The sequence below is a fragment of the Panthera pardus genome, unplaced genomic scaffold, assembly GCF_024362965.1.
Source record: "Panthera pardus isolate Hobbes unplaced genomic scaffold, ASM2436296v1 HiC_scaffold_8, whole genome shotgun sequence".
NCBI classification, from domain to species: Eukaryota; Metazoa; Chordata; class Mammalia; order Carnivora; family Felidae; genus Panthera; species Panthera pardus.
The window spans coordinates 50,926,376-50,944,711 of NW_026527013.1; the positions used below are offsets into that span (position 1 = coordinate 50,926,376).

At 37.2% G+C, this 18,336-nt stretch overlaps 1 protein-coding gene across 5 annotated transcripts in view; it reads right to left on the reverse strand.

Moving 5' to 3' along the window:
• RAD18 (RAD18 E3 ubiquitin protein ligase) overlaps window positions 1-18,336 on the reverse strand; it is a 105,141-nt gene that overhangs the window by 29,593 nt on the left and 57,212 nt on the right. For all 5 annotated transcript variants that reach the window (XR_002074784.2, XR_002074783.2, XM_019428290.2 and 2 more), the window contains exons 10-11: window positions 13,000-13,137; window positions 8,947-9,121 (exon numbers count right to left, since the gene is read on the reverse strand). Coding sequence is in view for 3 of the 5 variants with exons in the window: in XM_019428290.2 (XP_019283835.2) it covers window positions 8,947-9,121; window positions 13,000-13,137 (313 nt within the window). In the remaining 2 variants the exon portion in view is untranslated. The remainder of the gene's footprint in view (window positions 1-8,946; window positions 9,122-12,999; window positions 13,138-18,336) is intronic.

Consider the following 18,336-nt stretch of genomic DNA (forward strand, 5'->3'; position numbering starts at 1 on the left):
TTGGCTACCACCTTTTTCTGGATGATAAATCATAAATATAACTATTTCTTTTAGAAAATGTCCTAGAATAACCAAACTTTTTTGATTATGGACAATGACTTCTCAATAATTTTTTTTAATTTAAATAATTTCAAAGCTACAAAAAAGTGACTCCTGGAGCCCCTGGTGGCTTAGTAGATTAAGCATCCAACTCTTGACTTCAGCTCAGGTCACGATCTCACAGTTTGTAGGTTCAAGACCCACACTGGGCTCTGTGCTGACAGTGTGGAGCCTGATGGGATTCTCTCTCTCTCCCTCTCTCTTTCCACTCATTCCTTGCTCTATCTCTCTCTCTGTGTCTCTCTCTCACTCGCACAAAATAAGTAAATAAACATAAAAAAAGACTTAAAAAAAAGTGACTCCCGTACCCTTCACCCAAATTTTACAGTTGTTCACTACATTTTGCCACATGTGCTCTATCCCGCCTCTGTGTGAGTGCTCACACACGTACTATTACTTTTTAACCACCACAAGTGCATTGCAGCCATTATGCCCCTTTAACCCTTCAGTGTACATTTCTTCAGAACAACTACATTCACTTCCATGACAACAATGAAATTACTGAAACCAGAAAACTGAATACTGACATAGCAACATTATCTAATCTATAGAGCTTATTGAAATTTCTTCAGTTAGGCCACAACACAATGTCTCTTTATAAATTTTTTTTTGCCTAGAACTAAAGTGCACCAATACATATTTTTAAAATAATGATCTAAAGCTTCTTCCAAAGAAAAGCATGACTACTATTCTTCCCTGCATGAAGATAAAGCCTCCTCTATAGAGTCATAATCAAGAGCATCTTTTCTTATAACGTAGCACCCAATAAAAATGCACTTTTCTCTGCTTGCCAAAACTCAGGGAACAAAAGCTCTCTCTTTTTCATTAAGAAGAACAATAAGCTAGTTTACGGAAATCTGGACAAGTCTCTTAAACTCCCAGAAATCACCTAGCAAGAAGTTGTATGAAAATATAAAATTCTAATCAATTTATTATCTGTCTTCATGTTGGGCAACAGAGAATCATTACAGCATTCATATTTCAAATTCTAAAAAGAGTACTTACTTAAGAGTTAAGAATCAAGTTAGCAACAAAACAGCTTCATCTCAATAATTATTTGGATTGACATACCTATTGGTTCTCAAAATAAGATTATGCTTAGTTGTCACTCTGCCATATTATGTAAGTTTGATTAGTGTTCTAACACAAGGAAAACTAACATCTTTATTCAACAGTATAATAGTTAGATCTATACTCTGTATTAGAGCATGACTGCATGAGTTCAGAACAATTGGCAATAGATCTGCACTCACATGAGACCTGAAACAGCATGACTTTTCTCTTAAAAGAATAAAAATGCACAGAAAATTATAAAATATTATGATCTTTTTGTTTTAAAAATGTTCATTTATCTATCCATCTGTCCATACCTCTATCTTTAGAAGGATCTACACATGAAAATGTTAACATGGAGTTATTTCTGGCTGATAAAATTATGGAATTTTATTCTTTTTGCTTACTTAAATTTTCTATCCTTCACAACAAACATGCACAACATCTAATTTAAAAGTGCTTCTGGAAATGTACGGCTTTACAATGAAAGTGATAAAATTATCATCAAAAGAAAAAAAATGAGAAAATTTTTGTAAAAAATGAAGAGAATACAGATAGAAGCATTTTAATATATAAGCAATAACTATAACATCAGAAGGTTGATTCATGATCTGCAATGAACAGTGGTAAAAGAACACAGGTAACTTACCAACTACTATACTCATCAAAAATAATAGGATTATGGAATTTCAGGGTTGGAAAAGATCTCAACAAGGGTACTAACCTTCCATCTGATGCCTGAATATTATGAAAAATAAAAGTTGGACCAGATAAGTAAAGACAACTTACCTCTAATATGCTAAGAATGTACTAGAAGTATTTGGTTGTGATGGGTCCCCTTCTCACTTTGAATTATTTTACTGATTTCTATGGAGCTAATTACCCGAATCAGTTGGGTATCTCTTTTGACTTTTCAGCTTTTGTAGTCACTAAATAACAACAGCCATAACCAATGGATTGCTATACTTCGTGACAGCTTTCACCAGGGTACCACCAGCCAGTATTAGGATATACTTTATGAGTTCCCAGCTAGGTGACAAAATTGTATTTGAAGTGAGTCAGAGACCTTGCTCATAATCAAATACTGCATTTCAAACACCTAAGACAACAATGATGGCAGGATGAACCATTATTTAATGACCCCTCAGAAAAAACTGAGGTCAATTCAACTGTGATATAAGACTTCCTTTTCACTTGGAATTTTTACTTACATATCCAGAGACTTCTTTTAAACATATGGAGACAAAGGTTTCTATCTTATACCATTGTTGTGCATATATTTAAAAAAAAAAAAAACAACTGAAAACAACTGGTTAAAGTATTCCCAAAGTGTCTTCAATGCTGGAGCCTGACTCTTTTTCATCATGTTCTGACTCAGTATCTATGATGCCTGAACCTTCCCTCACAAAGTTACCGTGTGTACTACCAACAGCAGTGGAGATACAGCATTTCTCAACAATACTTGAATACTGTCTCCATGAATTTTTCTTTTAATTTGAGAGAGAGAGAGAGAGAGAGAGAAAGAGAGAATCTTAAGCAGTCTCCACGATCAGGGTGGAGCCTAATGCAGGGCTCGATCCCACAACCCTGGGATCATGACCTGAGCTGAAATCAAGAATCATATGCTCAACCGACTGAGCCACCCAGGCACCCCTCCAGGAATTTCATTGAAGGCACTGACATCCATTTTGCAAACTGAATTCCTAATTTTGTCTCTTTCCTCAGTCATGTTTCATGTGACTAGAAGCAACTTCTGTTTGAAGACATCAAGAAGGGTCTGACAAATTGATGTGTGACACCCTAACGATAGTCATTTGCAATGTGAATCAGTCATGCTGTTATTACTTTGAAATTTCTTCCAAGAGATTTAACTAACCATTTCTCCTGCCTTCAGTTGGTATATAACAAACAGACAATCCTTTGCACATAGCTCATTAACAAAACTGTAACAAGTCTTCAGACTTGTGGGTATTTTTCTTTCCTACATCCCATAAATCACTTGATTGTTCTGCAAGAAGATGGAATTGCAGCCATTCATTCGATGATGAATACTGCCTTCCTAACATGAAACTTATATTCTGCTGCACTTCCTTCATACACAGTAACTTTTTTCTCTCATTAATTTGTGAAATATAGTTTAAATGACAAACCAATGATATGACAACAATGCACATAACTCAACTGAAATGATAACAGTCTGGAAAGCCTTGATGCTTGCGAACTGGTAAATACATCAGGACTACAACCTGGCTGGTAGCAACCGTAAGATGCCATTGATTACAATACACATCACAATTTCAGACATTCAGACACAATTTCAGACACTAAAAGAAAATGTTATGTCTTAGAAGCAATGTTCACTTAATAAAGGTCTAGTAGTAATAGCAGATTAGTGATAAACTCTTGGCAGGAGACTTTTTTAAAAATAAGTGACAGACTCAATTCTTAAGGACTCTGATGAGTAACAACAGGAATGACAAAAATAGTCAAATAACCATAATACAAGATAGGATTTAATTTAGATAAACTGCTGTGGAATTCAGATACCCTGCTATAGGAACTCATAGAAGCAGCAGAAATTACTTCTGCTTAGTGTGATGAGAGAGAAAGTGATCATAGGAAGGGCTGAATAAGGCCATCCAAGAACAAACCTGAGGAATGACTGACAGAGTAATGTCGTAGAGGAGGTAGATGAATTTATCTTAAGAAATATTATGTCTCCTTTATGGAAGCATTATTTACAACAGCCAAGTTATGGAAGCAGCCCAAGTGTGCATCAACTGATGAATGGATAAAGACGTGGTATACACATATACAATGGAATACTATTCAGCCATAAAAAAGAATGAAATCTTGCTATTTGCAATACCATGGATGGAGTTAGAGTATTATGCAAAGCAAAACAAGTCAGAGAAAGACAAATACTACATGATTTCACTTATCTGTGTAATTTAAGAAATAAAACAAAGGAACAAAGGAATAACAACAACAAAAAGAGACACAAACCAAGAAACAGATTCTTCACTACAAACTGATGGTTACCAGAGGGGAAGTAGGTGGGGAGATGTGTGAAATACATGAAGGGGATTAAAGAGTACACTTATTGGGGCACCTGGTGGCTCAGCTGGTTGAGTGTCCGACTCTTGATTTCGGCTCAGGTCATGAGCTCAGGGTCATGAGATCAAGCCCCACATTAGGCTCTGCACTGAGCATGGAGCTTGCTTAAAATTCTCTCTCTCTACCCCTTCCCCACACTCTCTCCCCCTCAAAAAAAAAAAAAAAAAAAAAAGTACCCTTATCATGAGGAGTACTGTGTAATGCAGAACTGGTGAATCATATTATACACCTGAAACTAATATAACACCATATGTTAACTACACTGGAATCAAAATCAAAAAAATAATTATTTTTAAAAAAAGAACTTTTTCTCATTAAGGAAACTAATTAGAAATGTCTTAAGAAATCTGTCTTTCTGTTATGAGAAACAGGAAAGAAGAGGTCAGAAATTACAAGAGGTCTTAAAATGGAAAGGCAGAGCTGGAGGCAAGTCAGATTAGCTGGCGTTGGTGAGCCCGAGACACAGTATCTATTGAAGGTGAGGACACAGACACAAGCAACCGGTGTGGACTAGGCACCATGGGAAATGCAGAAGAGAGTAACTTAGAACTATGCCTCAGTAGCAAGCACCTAGATGAGGCCAAATAAAATGAATTCTGAATGGAACTAATTAGCCCAGGCTCATAACTTTCTCTAGCAAAGTTCAGAACAGAAATGGGGATGGGGAGAGGGAAAAGAAGATAACCTATGTGATTTAGCTGAAGATTTAGAAGGAAGAAGATGCAATGTCCAGCCACAGAGTCCCAACTTTTGCAGCATTACTGAAGGCAATGTAACTGACTCCATCTTTATAAAGTAAAATAATCACATATTTATCCAAGATTCTCAGATCTATTACCTCATTTCATCTTCCCAACAGATCTGAGATAATAAGAGGTTTTTATATGTTTTTCATAGATACGGAAAGACTTCAAAAGATTGATTCCCAAATCACCCAGCAGATCCTGCTGCACCGCCAGTCACGTGTATGCCTACTACTCCTCCCGCTACAGCAGCGGCTTCCCGCTGCATACTTACTCCTCGGCAGTCTTGTCTTGAATCAGTTGCCCAGTGCTCTGTCCTGGTATCAAAGCAAATACCACTGGTAAAGGCTCACTTCATTCTCACACTCCCTTTGGCCTTGGCTTCTATGTATTATATAAGGAACACACTCTATCTTTTAAACTTAAAACTCTTAGACAAAATGACAGGACAAATAAAAAAAGGTGTATAAAAAAGAATTTAAATAAAATAAAAAATTTAAAGATTAAAACATACTTAATATTTACAATGTATAGACCAGTTACTCACATCTGAGATATGAGTAATAGACACTGCCTGCTTTCTCAAGGACAGGCCAAGCAAATCCTCATATACAGTCCCTAAAGCTATGTTCCAAAGTGTACAAGCAAACTCAATGATTCTTTTTCCTAATAAGATTGCAATAAAAAAAAAACCACCCAAATGTCAATGAGCTAATAAATAATAAAATGTATATCCATACAACAGAATAATATCCTACACTGTAAAGGGAAACATGTCACAACATGAATGAACCTCAAACACATTATGCTAAGTAACAGAAGCAGTCACAAAAGACCACATACTGTTTGATCCCATTGGTATGAACTGTCCAGAAAAGGCACATCGATAGAGATGGAAAGGAGATGAGTGGCTGCCACAGGCAGGCAGAGCTGGGAGGAATATGGCTAATGAGTATGAAGGTTCTTTTTGAGGTGATGAAAATGCTCTAACATTGTAGTAATGGTTCTACGATTTTGGGAATATGCCAGAAACTATTAAACTGTATACTTACACAAGTGAATTGCACACTATGTAACTTATATCTCAAAAAAGCCATTAATATGTTCAATGAGTAGGGAGTTCCATGAGATGTGGGTGCATGTGTGTGTGCAGACATACACATGTGCAGAACTAAATAAAAGGTGAAACAGAATATAAGAGCTTACATTAAAGACATTTTTTTAGGGGTGCCTGGGTGGCTCAGTCGGTTAAGCATCTGACTTCAACTCACGTCATGATTTCATGGTTCGTAAGTTCGAGCCTTGCGTCAGGCTTTGTGCTGACAACTCAGAGCCTGGAGCCTACTTCTGAATGTGTCTCCCTCTCTCTCTGCCCCTCCCCAACATCCTCCCTCCCTCTCTCTCAACAACAAAAAAACACTAAAACAAAAATTTTTAAAAACATATTTTTAGTGGTTTAATAATCCTCTCAGATTTTGGTGATGCCAATATATCTGTCTGAGGCCAAGACCTCCAACAAACTCACCCTACTTCCCATCATCCCACACCAGATAAATAAATACACATCTGGCTGCCATGCATTTCCTCCTACACTTTCTTCCCTTCCCCCACTTCAAATGTTTCCCATCTCACCCTGGCATTCCCAGACATTAAGGCAATCTGTGACTATGGTTAAAAACTAATTCCCAAAATCTATAAAGAGCTCACCAAACTCCACACCCGAAAAACAAATAACCCAGGGAAGAAATAGGCAGAAAACATGAATAGACACTTCTCTAAAGAAGACATCCGGATGGCCAACAGGCACATGAAAAGATGCTCAACGCCGCTCCTCATCAGGGAAATACAAATCAAAACCACACTCAGATATCACCTCATGCCAGTCAGAGTGGCCAAAATGAACAAATCAGGAGACTATAGATGCTGGAGAGGATGTGGAGAAACGGGAACCCTCTTGCACTGTTGGTGGGAATGCAAATTGGTACAGCCACTCTGGAAAACAGTGTGGAGGTTCCTCAAAAAATTAAAAATAGACCTACCCTATGACCCAGCAATAGCACTGCTAGGAATTTACCCAAGGGATACAGGAGTACTGATGCATAGGGGCACTTGTACCCCAATGTTTATAGCAGCAATCTCAACAATAGCCAAATTATGGAAAGAGCCTAAATGTCCATCAACTGATGAATGGATAAAGAAATTGTGGTTTATATACATAATGGAGTACTATGTGGCAATGAGAAAGAATGAAATATGGCCCTTTGTAGCAACGTGGATGGAACTGGAGAGTGTGATGCTAAGTGAAATAAGCCATACAGAGAAAGACAGATACCATATGTGTTCACTCTTATGTGGATCCTGAGAAACTTAACAGAAACCCATGGGGGAGAGGAAGGAAAAAAAAAAAAAAAAAAGAGGTTAGAGTGGGAGAGAACCCAAACATAAGAGACTCTTAAAAACTGAGAACAAACTGAGGGTTGATGGGGGTGGGAGGGAGGGGAGGGGAGGCAATGGGCATTGAAGAAGGCATCTTTTGGGATGAGCACTGGGTGTTGTATGGAAACCAATTTGACAACAAATTTCATATATTAAGAAAAAAAATAGGGTGCAGTGCAAACAAAAAAAAACTAATTCATACTCACATGGACCCTGATTTTCCTCCATTTTTACCCTGCATTCCTACGTGACTTGTATTAAAAAAAAAAAAATACTGCCTACTGGACTTGAAGGAATGGCTTGATGTGGAGAAACAGGGCAGCAGTACCATACTCTTGGAAAAAAGGGACAACACGCAGGCCACCATGTGTTCTTCCCTTACCCAACTTGAGAGGTGTTTTTGACCTTGAAAACATTAGGGGTAAAGTGAGAAGATTTTCCCTTCCTAATACCTCAGCCTGAATAATTTGAAACCGTTTCCTAAGAATCCTTGGAAAGCAGAGGGCTTTTGGGTATAGTCTTCTTATAAAAAATTTTCCTCTTAATTTGATGTTTCAGATTAGACAATCTATCATTTTACAGCATTGTTAATTTTTACATGAAGAAATATCAAAGATTAAATAATGTCTAGACACATTCACACATAGGTTGTAGCATTTAAAACTGGTATAATTCATTTAGAAGGCAGCAACACCTACTATGGTCAAAATGGTGTTAAAAATAAAGAAATAATTTATTAGAAACAAAAGGCTCTATACATAGAGAGCTTTACCACAGCTTTAGATGTGTTAAGTAGAACACTGGGGAACAGAAACTGAAGGGTTTGATCAATTATGATACAGAACCATAAGAAAACTCTGCACCCACTTAAAAACAGCTATAAAAATGAGGTAGAAACATGGGTACAAATGGTTTATGATATAAAGTGAATGCCAGAACACAAAAATTATATAAATACAAACACACACACACACACACACACACACACACACGTATAATCATTTTATACTAGGTCATCTTTTAAAGTACATCATCTTTTAAAAATGTCTTTTAAAAAATTACTCACCTCCAAACCTCTCTTTTTTAAAGCTTTCCCATCCATTACTTGCTCAATTACGTTTTTCTTGTTTTTCTCTCCTATATACTGTCTTTCTGGTCATTTCTATTTTCTAGTATAGTCATCTTTACCTTCTTCACTCACTGTCTTGACAAAAACATCACTGTCTATCATGGCCTTTTCTGACTCCAGAAAAAATATCTATCTAAAGGGTACAGAGTAAGAAACAAGGCCACCCTACGGCCACTGCAATGATCTCCCACATACTGCCTTGCTTGCTATCACTGTGGAAGTTACAAAGCAGTAAAAAGAGCCTGAAGTGGAAGACTGAACTGCCTCATGCCTCAAAGTTACTTTCTAATTGTTTGTGTCTTTCTGTCTGAGCATGCACAGGTATGGAAAATAGAAATTTACAATAATTCGGTACTACAGGTTTCTTACCTATTGAATGAGTCCGATTCTGATGAAGAAAGAGTTTCTTCTTGAATATCAGTACAACTGGAAGAATCATCTGGTCTGTCAGGCTCCATTCTCCCTGGGGATTCCAGCTTTGTTTGAGGGAAGTGGTCTGTTATGGGAAGAGTGTCTGAGAATTTCATCTTTTTATCTTCCTGTTCTAAAAAGGTAAAAGAAAGAAAAAGACACATTTAAGAGTACCATAAAATCTACAACCTCTGTATGTTTGTTATTTCTACATTTAGCAGTACAATTTATACTCAGTAAAATGGAAGCTTAGATAACATTGAATCCAAAACTCCAGGGACAGAGAATAAGAATCATCACTCCTATAAGCTATCTAATTACAATGCCCACTCCATGCACCTCCAGATTAATTAATTTGAAAACAAAATTTCCTTTTAAAATCAGGAGTAGTGAACTGTGTAATTCTAATGAGGCTTCTACTCACAGTATTACTAGAGAATTCCTGCATATTTCATAGATCAGAGAACACCAACAAACATATGAAGCACAATAAAAGAGCATTAAAGATTCGATATTTATCACTGACTACTATGTGGTAGTGAATCCATCTGGACATTTCTCTTAGTCTGTTAAATAGAATCTAGTAATTTATTATGGAAAAGGAAAACTAATCAGACATAACAAATATTTCCATTCGATCCAATACATGTCACATTTCTATGTATCCCTTGTTAGAGCCTCAATTTCTGAGGTCTCCTCTCGCAAAAAAAAATAAGGGAAGCTGGAGGCATGCAGACAGTGCTGGCAAGAATGTGACAACAGGTATGACCAAATATCTCCAAAGACGAGTGCAGAAACAGTATCCATGAAGGATTCCTCAGTGCCCAGGACTCTCCCTCACGATCTGTTTCAGGACTCTGCTAGTATTTCAGTGGCACTGTCTTTAAGCTTCAGGAACTCAGTAAGTACTTAACAGGCAAGCCACATGTGCTAATAGAATAGAGCCCCTTTCATGAGTTTCCTCCCAGAGAAGTAGAGCTCTCACACATCGCCCACCCAGTGTGTTTGCAGAGGCAAGTGACTCTCGACAAAAGACACCAAGAAGAATTGTCAAGGTTTTGTTACAAATAGAAAATTTATAGTAAAGAATAAGACAGATTCCTTAAAAACAAAAAAACCCTTTGTAAGTCTATACAGTCAAGATTTTTCCAAGATTTTCCCAGAAATAATAAGCTTTTCTTATACTAAAGAACAGCATACATCACAAAAGTATAATTTCTTAAAAAAAAAAAAAAAGCTATTGATGTTGTCTGGCTCTCAATAAGCCAAATCGTTACCAAAACAAAACTGTACCCTCTAATGTTTATCTGGGTAAAGGAAAGAAGCTAACCACAACAACCATCCAGGTGCTCTAAGATCTCCTCTTGTAAACAGGCACGCAAGATCACATTAAGAAGAATCAATCGCCCAGTAAACTCAGAGAACCCAGGCATCCAGTACTCAACTGGCCAGGAAAATGCAATCAAGCTGACAAACTAGGAAGTGAAAAATTTTAATGGTGAAAACCACAAAACATTGTTAAAAGAAATTAAAGACATAAATAAATGAAAGACATCCTGTGTTCACAAACTATAAGACAATATTATTAAGATATCAGAAGTTACCAAAGCAATCTATAATTTCAATTCAATCCCAATGTTACTTTTTGCAGAAGTAGAAAAATTCATCTTAAAATTTACATGGAATCTCCAGGGACCCAAAGAGTCAAAACAATCTTGAAAAGGGAGAATAAAGTTGGAGGACTCACACCTCCTGACTTTGAAATTTATAACAAAGCTACAGTAATTAAAATAGTATATAATACAGACATAAGAAGAGACTTTTAGACCAAAAGAATATAACAGTGAGTATAAAAATAAACCCTCACATATATAGTCAATTGACCTTCAACAAGGATATCAAGAGCATTCAATGTGGAAAGGTTATTCTTTTTTTTTTTAATTTTTTTTTTTAATGTTTTTATTTTTGAGAGAGAGGTAGACAGACAGAGTGTGAGCCAGGGAGAAGCAGAGAGACAGGGAGACAGAATCTGAAGCAGGCTCCAGGCTCCGATCTGTCAGCACAGAGCCGGATGCAGGGCTCAAACCCACTACACTAGATCATGGCCTGAGCCGAAGTTGGACGCTCAACCAACTGAGCCACCCAGGCGCCCCAAAGGCTATTCTTAACAATTGGTGCTTTATCTACATGTAAAAGAATGAAATTGTACCCTTACCTTATACCATACACAAAAATTAACCTAATAGGGATCACAGACCTAAACATGAAGAGCTAAAACAACAAAACTCTTAGGTAAAAACAAACAGGAAAATCTTTCATGATTTTCCAAATGTTTCCAAATGTTTCCAAAATGCTTCCATCTTTCCAAAATGTTGCCATGAATGATTTGGCAACAATTTCATGGATATAACACCAAAGGCACAGGCAACAAAAGGAAGAATGAATAAACCAGACTTTATTAAAATTAAGCACCGCTGTGCATCAAAGAAACTATGAAGAAAGCAAAGAGACAACTGAGAAAATGTTTATAAATATTTGCAAATCATATACATGAAAAAGGATTAATATCCAGAATATATAAAGAATTCCTAAAACAACAACAAAGAAACAAACCAATGGAAAAGTGAGCAAAGAACATGAACAGACATTTCTCCAAAGAAGAAAAACACATAGCCAATAAGCATGTGAAAAGATGCTCAACATCATTAGTCATTAGGAAAATGAAGATCAAAACCCATATCACTTCTTACCTACTATAATAGCTACAGTTAAAAAAAAAAAAAAAAAAAAAAGGAAAATAACAGGTGCTGTTGGCAAGGATATACAGAAACTAGAATCCTTAAGCATTGCTTGTAAGAATGTAAAATGGTGCAGCCACTTGAAAACAGGTTGGTGGTTTTTCAAAAGGTAAACATAGAATTACCATATAAACCAACAAGTCCATTCTTAGGTTCATATCCAAAAGAATGGAAAGCAGAGACTTGAACAGATATTTCAACACTAATGTTCATAGCAGCATTATTCACAGTAGCCAAAAGGTGAAAATAACCCATTAGAGATGAACAGATAAACAAAATGTGGCATACACATAAAAAGCAATGAAATTTTGATAGAAGCTACAACATGAGGACCTTCAAAATATGCTTATTAGTGAAATAAGTTGACATAGAAGGACAAATTATTAATGATTCCCACTTACATGAGGTACATAGACTAAGCAAATTTCACAAAAAAGTAGAACAGAGACTACCAGGGTCTGCCTGGAAAAGTGGAAGAGAGTTATTATTATTTTTAATGGGCACGGAGTTTATGTTGGATGATGAAAAAGTTTTAGGTACAGACAGTGGTTACCATTATAAAACATTCTGAACATATTTAATAGTACTGAATTGTACATTTATGAACAGGTGAAATGATAAATATTGTGTTATGTATAATTTATCAAAATAAAGAAAACAATAAGGAATTTTCTTGTGCACTACCCTCCATTATGACTCTGTTTTGTTCACTGATCCAAATAAAGCCCTGGCAATAGAAATATAATATTAATCTCAAATTTTAAAATGGATCAAAATTAAGGAATGTGCTATGTATAGGCACACCAAGTCTATAAGCTTCAGACTTTATAGCAGAACATTCCATCCAAAATAAATACCAGTGACCCTTAACAAAAATTATTCTAGAATGAAGTTATTTGTAGGGTATCTGAAGATATACAGCAATAAATCCTATAGTTAGAAAATATCCTCAGGCTGAAACAACTAAGAAACTTCTGATTTATCATTAAATGAAAGACTTCATAAACTTGTCTTCAGGACATTGTCTCAGTCATTTTCCCTACAGTAATAAACTTAGTTAACATTCAACAACTGTTTGTTATAGGTCTAAAAATATTTTTTCCCATTTCAGATACCTAATAAAAAGGTAAATTCCTGTGATTTTATTTTCTTTTTATATTAAAAATGAATAGTGAAATTCAACATATTTCTGTTTTTAATTAAAGTCTCTTACCCATGCATACAGGTAATAGCTTTTCTGTAGATTCATCTTCTTTTCTTACTACTTTTTTTGTTGACGTTTCAACGGTCTTCTTGTATCCTTTTTTGGCCTGATCCACCAGAAGCCGAAATTCATTCTGATGTTTTTTACCTAAAATTCAAAAGATCTTCTTGGTAAAACAAGGAGTAAGAAAATTTTATGTTTGTTATGCTGACACACGGAGTATCAAGAAGTGTTCAACCGGGGCGCCTGGGTGGCTCAGTCAGTTGAGCGACCAACTTCAGCTCAGGCCATGATCTCATGATTTGTGAGTTTGAGCCCCGAGTCGGGCTCTGTGATGATGGCTCAGAGCCTGAAGCCTGCTTCAGATTCTGTGTCTCCCTCTCTCTCTGCCCCTCCCCCACTCATGCTGTCTCTCTCTCAGAAATAAACATTAAAAAAAAAATTTAAAAAAAAAAAAAAGAAGTGTTCAACTTTGCTCAAGAACAAGATCCTTGAAAAGCACCTGCAATAAACTTAAAAGCTGGCAACCACAAAAATACAAAGGGCTGGGGGTCGTGGAAGCCTCTGCTCTTCTCCCTTCCTCCCTTTCCATGTTTCCATACAAACATGGAAACAGGATATTCCTAGTTTGCTACTGTAGGTTTTTCCCAAACCCCATACTCTGTAAGGCTTTTGATGCAGAAGATACCACTTTCTTAAATATATCCAAAAGACACCATTCCAACTCCCAAGAAACAAGAGTACTAACATGAAGAACATTAACTGAATATAAGAGCAGAAGCCTCGAGGAAAGCTGGGTTCTAAAAACAAAGAAAGGAAATCCATTCTAATTCCCTCTTTCTCCTTCACATTTCTTGCCTGTTTCCCATCAGGATCCCTTAAGTCCACCACCCACCACCAATCACTTTACCTCAGGATATTTTAATTGCACCAATCTTAACAACACCTGCTACTTTGGAAGGCAGCTATGCTCACCAGGATCCCACCAAGGCTGCACATAACACCTGCTACTTTCATACCTCTGAGGACAATGTAAGCCTGATATCTAGGTAGCCATTATTAACGTACATTAATTTACTCAATAAGGAATAGCCAGGCATTGCTAGAGCAGAGGCTGTAGGACATCTATTTGTGATTCTGAACTATAGTTCGAACGGCTGAGGATGCATTTACTTATCTAACACCCTCAAACACATAAGTCATGGCTCAAAATGATGCCATAAATCCTACAAAATGTGTTTTAGAAAGAATCATACTGCAAATAGTTAAAGTTCTGAGACCATTTTCACACAGTAACCAACATTTTCCCTGTGGCACACACTAAGAATAATTGACTGTAGGAAAAAATTTGTGCTTTTCTTGAAAACTATGCATTTTCTAGAGCTATCCTTCCAGGATTCCAAGCATTTGCTGCCTTTGAGCTCTGTAAACTGTAGATAACTCATGGCAATGGAAAATAATTCTTGTCTACAGACATGCAAAATCCTGTCTGGTAAAGGTTCAATTGACTCCTCTCCCCACTGCGGAAGAGGCCAGTTTTGCCTCCATTTGCACACTGAATTCAATATTCCTGATCTATAAATGCGACTGTTCTTTGGACATCAGGGAGAGACTGCTCCTAATCCCAATATATTTATGTGTATGTACATGTAAAACTCCCAGTGAAACTAACATGTTGGGTTGTAAGGTATCTGGTAAGTTTTACATTAAGAGACTGGGTAAAACTCCAGCAAAAGAAATAATGGCTGGCCATAAAGATTGCTGGGAAAAGTTAGCTCTTTAGAAATAGGTGAGATCCTATCTAGGAAATAAGCTAGGTGATTTCTTTTCAGGTCCTATTTAACTCTATGCATTTGAGGATAATTATTCTGTACTTCCTTCAGCTCCCCAGAAGCAGTGAGCTAACACCACCACCATCACTATATAGTTTCTGTTAGGCAAGGGTAACACAGCACTGTGGGGTCTATGTAATCTAGTCAGACCTAGTCTAGGCTGTTTTCCCAGTAAGGCCATTGAGTATCTATGAATTCTGGGTGTAAGAATTACTTAAGAAACTTGCTCAAGTAGTCTCATTAACAGTTAAGGAGGCTTAATGACTTTCTCTTCTGAAGTAATAAAATCCCAGGTTTAAAAAGAGATTTTCTTTGTTTAATCTTATTACCCTACAGCTAGGCTGGAAACCAAACAGTAAATGGCAGCCATTGCTTTGGCTTTGACCCAAGAGGAAAAATAACCCCTGCTCAAAAGATGAACAGTGCCAAGAGATTATGACTAATAAAATTGCTCCCATTCATCTCTTCACCTCATTTTAGGAGCTGTGCCATCTGGCAAGAAGTTCTTTAAAGAGTTTAAAATCTCAGCTCTGCTAATTAGATGCCCTGAATTTACCTCTTAAAAATATTAACTGGCTGACATAATTGTGGGAGCTCATGAATGCACTTTACATTCAACCATTTCATATCCTTCAAGATTTTTAATACTTGAATAATATCACCCTTTCCGCCTCTCCAAGTTGAAATATCATAATCTTTTCTAGTGCCATGTCAAGCCATTCATTCATTCCTTCCTTCACCACCCCTTAACTACTTTTCTAGACCAGCTTTTACAGCCAGAGGGTCCCCAGATCTGCCCGTGAACTGAGAGGTACACAAGACCAAACCCAGGCTCTCTCAAGAACTGGACAGACTCACCCCCTACAGCAATGACACTGAAATACTCACTCATCTACTTGAAGTCACAGAACAAGTTTGGAGTCAATGTCTCTCAAAGTAAAATCGAATACATTTTTTTTCACCAACCTCCTAGGACACCCAAGCAGCTAAACCTGGATGGAAAAGAGAGTAACAGTAATGGCTAACGCTCACTAAGGGCTTGTTCATTTAGCCCTGAACTGACCAGTCTCACTTTAAATTCATGATGTAAACCTAAAATGGGCACTCAACACCACTGTACAACTTTTCTACCTTTCTCTAGCAAACTCTGCTTTACTATTCTCCAAAATGACCACTTCGAGCTTTTGCATACGTGCAACACCCCCCTACTCAGCTGGCCTCACACTACTTTGAGAACACAGAAACATTCTAACAGAAACCTTATCATCTTCCAACTACCATTAATTCATCTGTGCACATACGCTCTATCTTCCTTGAATTTAACGAAAAATGACTGTCCTTGCAACAATTAAAGGCCAACCTCTAACGTATGCTCTGGATTCCATCACTAAGGCCTTCTCAAAGATATAGCACCTGTAACTATCCTCTCCCTTTCTTACATCATCAATTTCCCCCTCTATGCATCTTTCCCAATGGCATACAAATATGCCTAGGACTGTTCTGCAGAAAGTGAGAATGTGGGTTATGAAAACAACTAAGTAACCAGCATTTTTTCCTTAATGAAATAGAGTGTAAAGTGCCAGAATACATTAAAAATGGAAAGAGTAAGCAACCGAGATGTCCTCCAATGGCAGAATGGATGAACTATAGTACATCTAGACAATGGAATATAATTCAGCACTAAAACAAAAAGCACTATCAAGCCATGAAAAGACATGGAGGAACTTTAAATGCACATTGCCAAGTGACGGAAGACAATCTGAAAAGACTACATGCTATAGGATGCCAACTATATGACATTCTGGAAAAGGCAAAACTATGGAGACAAAAATAAGATCAGTGGTCGCCGGGGGTTTTGTAGCAGGTGGGTTATGAACTGACAAGACACAAAGGACTCCTAGGGCAGCAAAAATACTCTGTAGGCTATCACAGTGATGCATGTCATTATATCTCTGTCCAGATCCATGGAATGCATGGTTCACACCAAGAGTGAACCCTAAAGTAAAGCATGGACTTTGGATGACTATGATGTCAGTGTAGGTTCGTTAATGATAACACCAGAGATGGGGTGTTGATAATGGGAGAGGTCATGCATGCATGGGGGCAGGAGATATATGGGAAGTCTGTCACATTTCCCTGCTGTAAAAACATAAAGCCTTACTTAGAGAGAGAGAGAGAGAGAGAGAGAGAGAGAGGGAGGGAGGGAGGGAGGGAGAGAGATGCAGTACAGGTGGCTTGGATAAGCATAACCAACTGGCTTTGGAACTCAATTATCTCACTACTTATAGTCTTTCAAAGTCAATACAATTTTGAGAGAAAAATGATGGAAAACAATTTTTTATAATGTTGGAGACACGTAAGGTTGGTGTGGGGGAATGTGAACATCACTTGAGAACATCTGAATATAACCTTAAATATAGGTAAATATCGGTTTGTAAAACTTTTACTTCAGTAAGGTGTGTGTATATCGTTAGTAATGATATAAAATATGGTTCTCACTGTGGGTTATAGTCAGAAAAGATCTGAAAGCCACTAGGTTAAGTATTTCCCAGTTTGAAAAACAAACAAAACCATCTTTTGACCAACACCCACCTCCAGCTACGCCCTCATTTTTCTCTCCCTGACAGAGTAAAATCTCCCCCAAGAGCTGTCCACCTTAGTCTCACTTCCTCACCTCCAGTTTCATCTCGTGGACACCCAGAGCGTCTGACACCTCTCCTCTTAAGAAACTGTTCTTGTAGAAATTAGTTTGCTGCCTCTAAGCTGTGAAATGCACTGATGCTTTCCATCTTTTACTCTACCATTCACAGCAGCATCTGACGCAATTCATCTTATTTCCTTTCTTGAAACACTTTGCTTTCCTAGATTTTCTGATACCACATTTCCAAGTTTTCCTCCTATTTCATGGCCCCCTCCTTCATCAACCCATCATGGACACTCTTAAAACAGCAGAATTCCAAGTGCACTGGCTGACTGCTAAAGATCTCTGAGCCTCTTTCAGAGGGCAAATAAGGTAAAACCTATTTTATGTGCCTTCTTTGTTATGTTGACATAGGCACCGAGTGCAATAGAAATGGTGGATAAAACTGCTGGTGTCCTAGCATGAACCAAAGAAGTGACCCCGAACTTAGTAACCACTATATGCTACACGGTCATGCAGACACCAATTTAAAACAAAAGAAAAAAGAAAAAAGAAAAAGTCACTTTAAGAATGTCCTTGACGAACCGGTAAGAAAAGTATGTATTTTATTTTGACCCTGGAGTACATATCTTTTTTTTAATAACCTCAGTGGTAAAATGAGAACTACAAATACAGCACCTGTGCTCTACACCCAACCTATAATGGAAATACCACAGCCTGCAGAAGCACCTGTGTACTTATTTCAGGTGGGAGCTAAATTAGCTACTTTTTAAACAAACAGCATTTTTACTTGAAAGAACAGTAGACAAACTGTGATTATTTACACTTGGATAATATATTTTCTCAAAAGTGAATGAGGGAGGTTTTCACTTC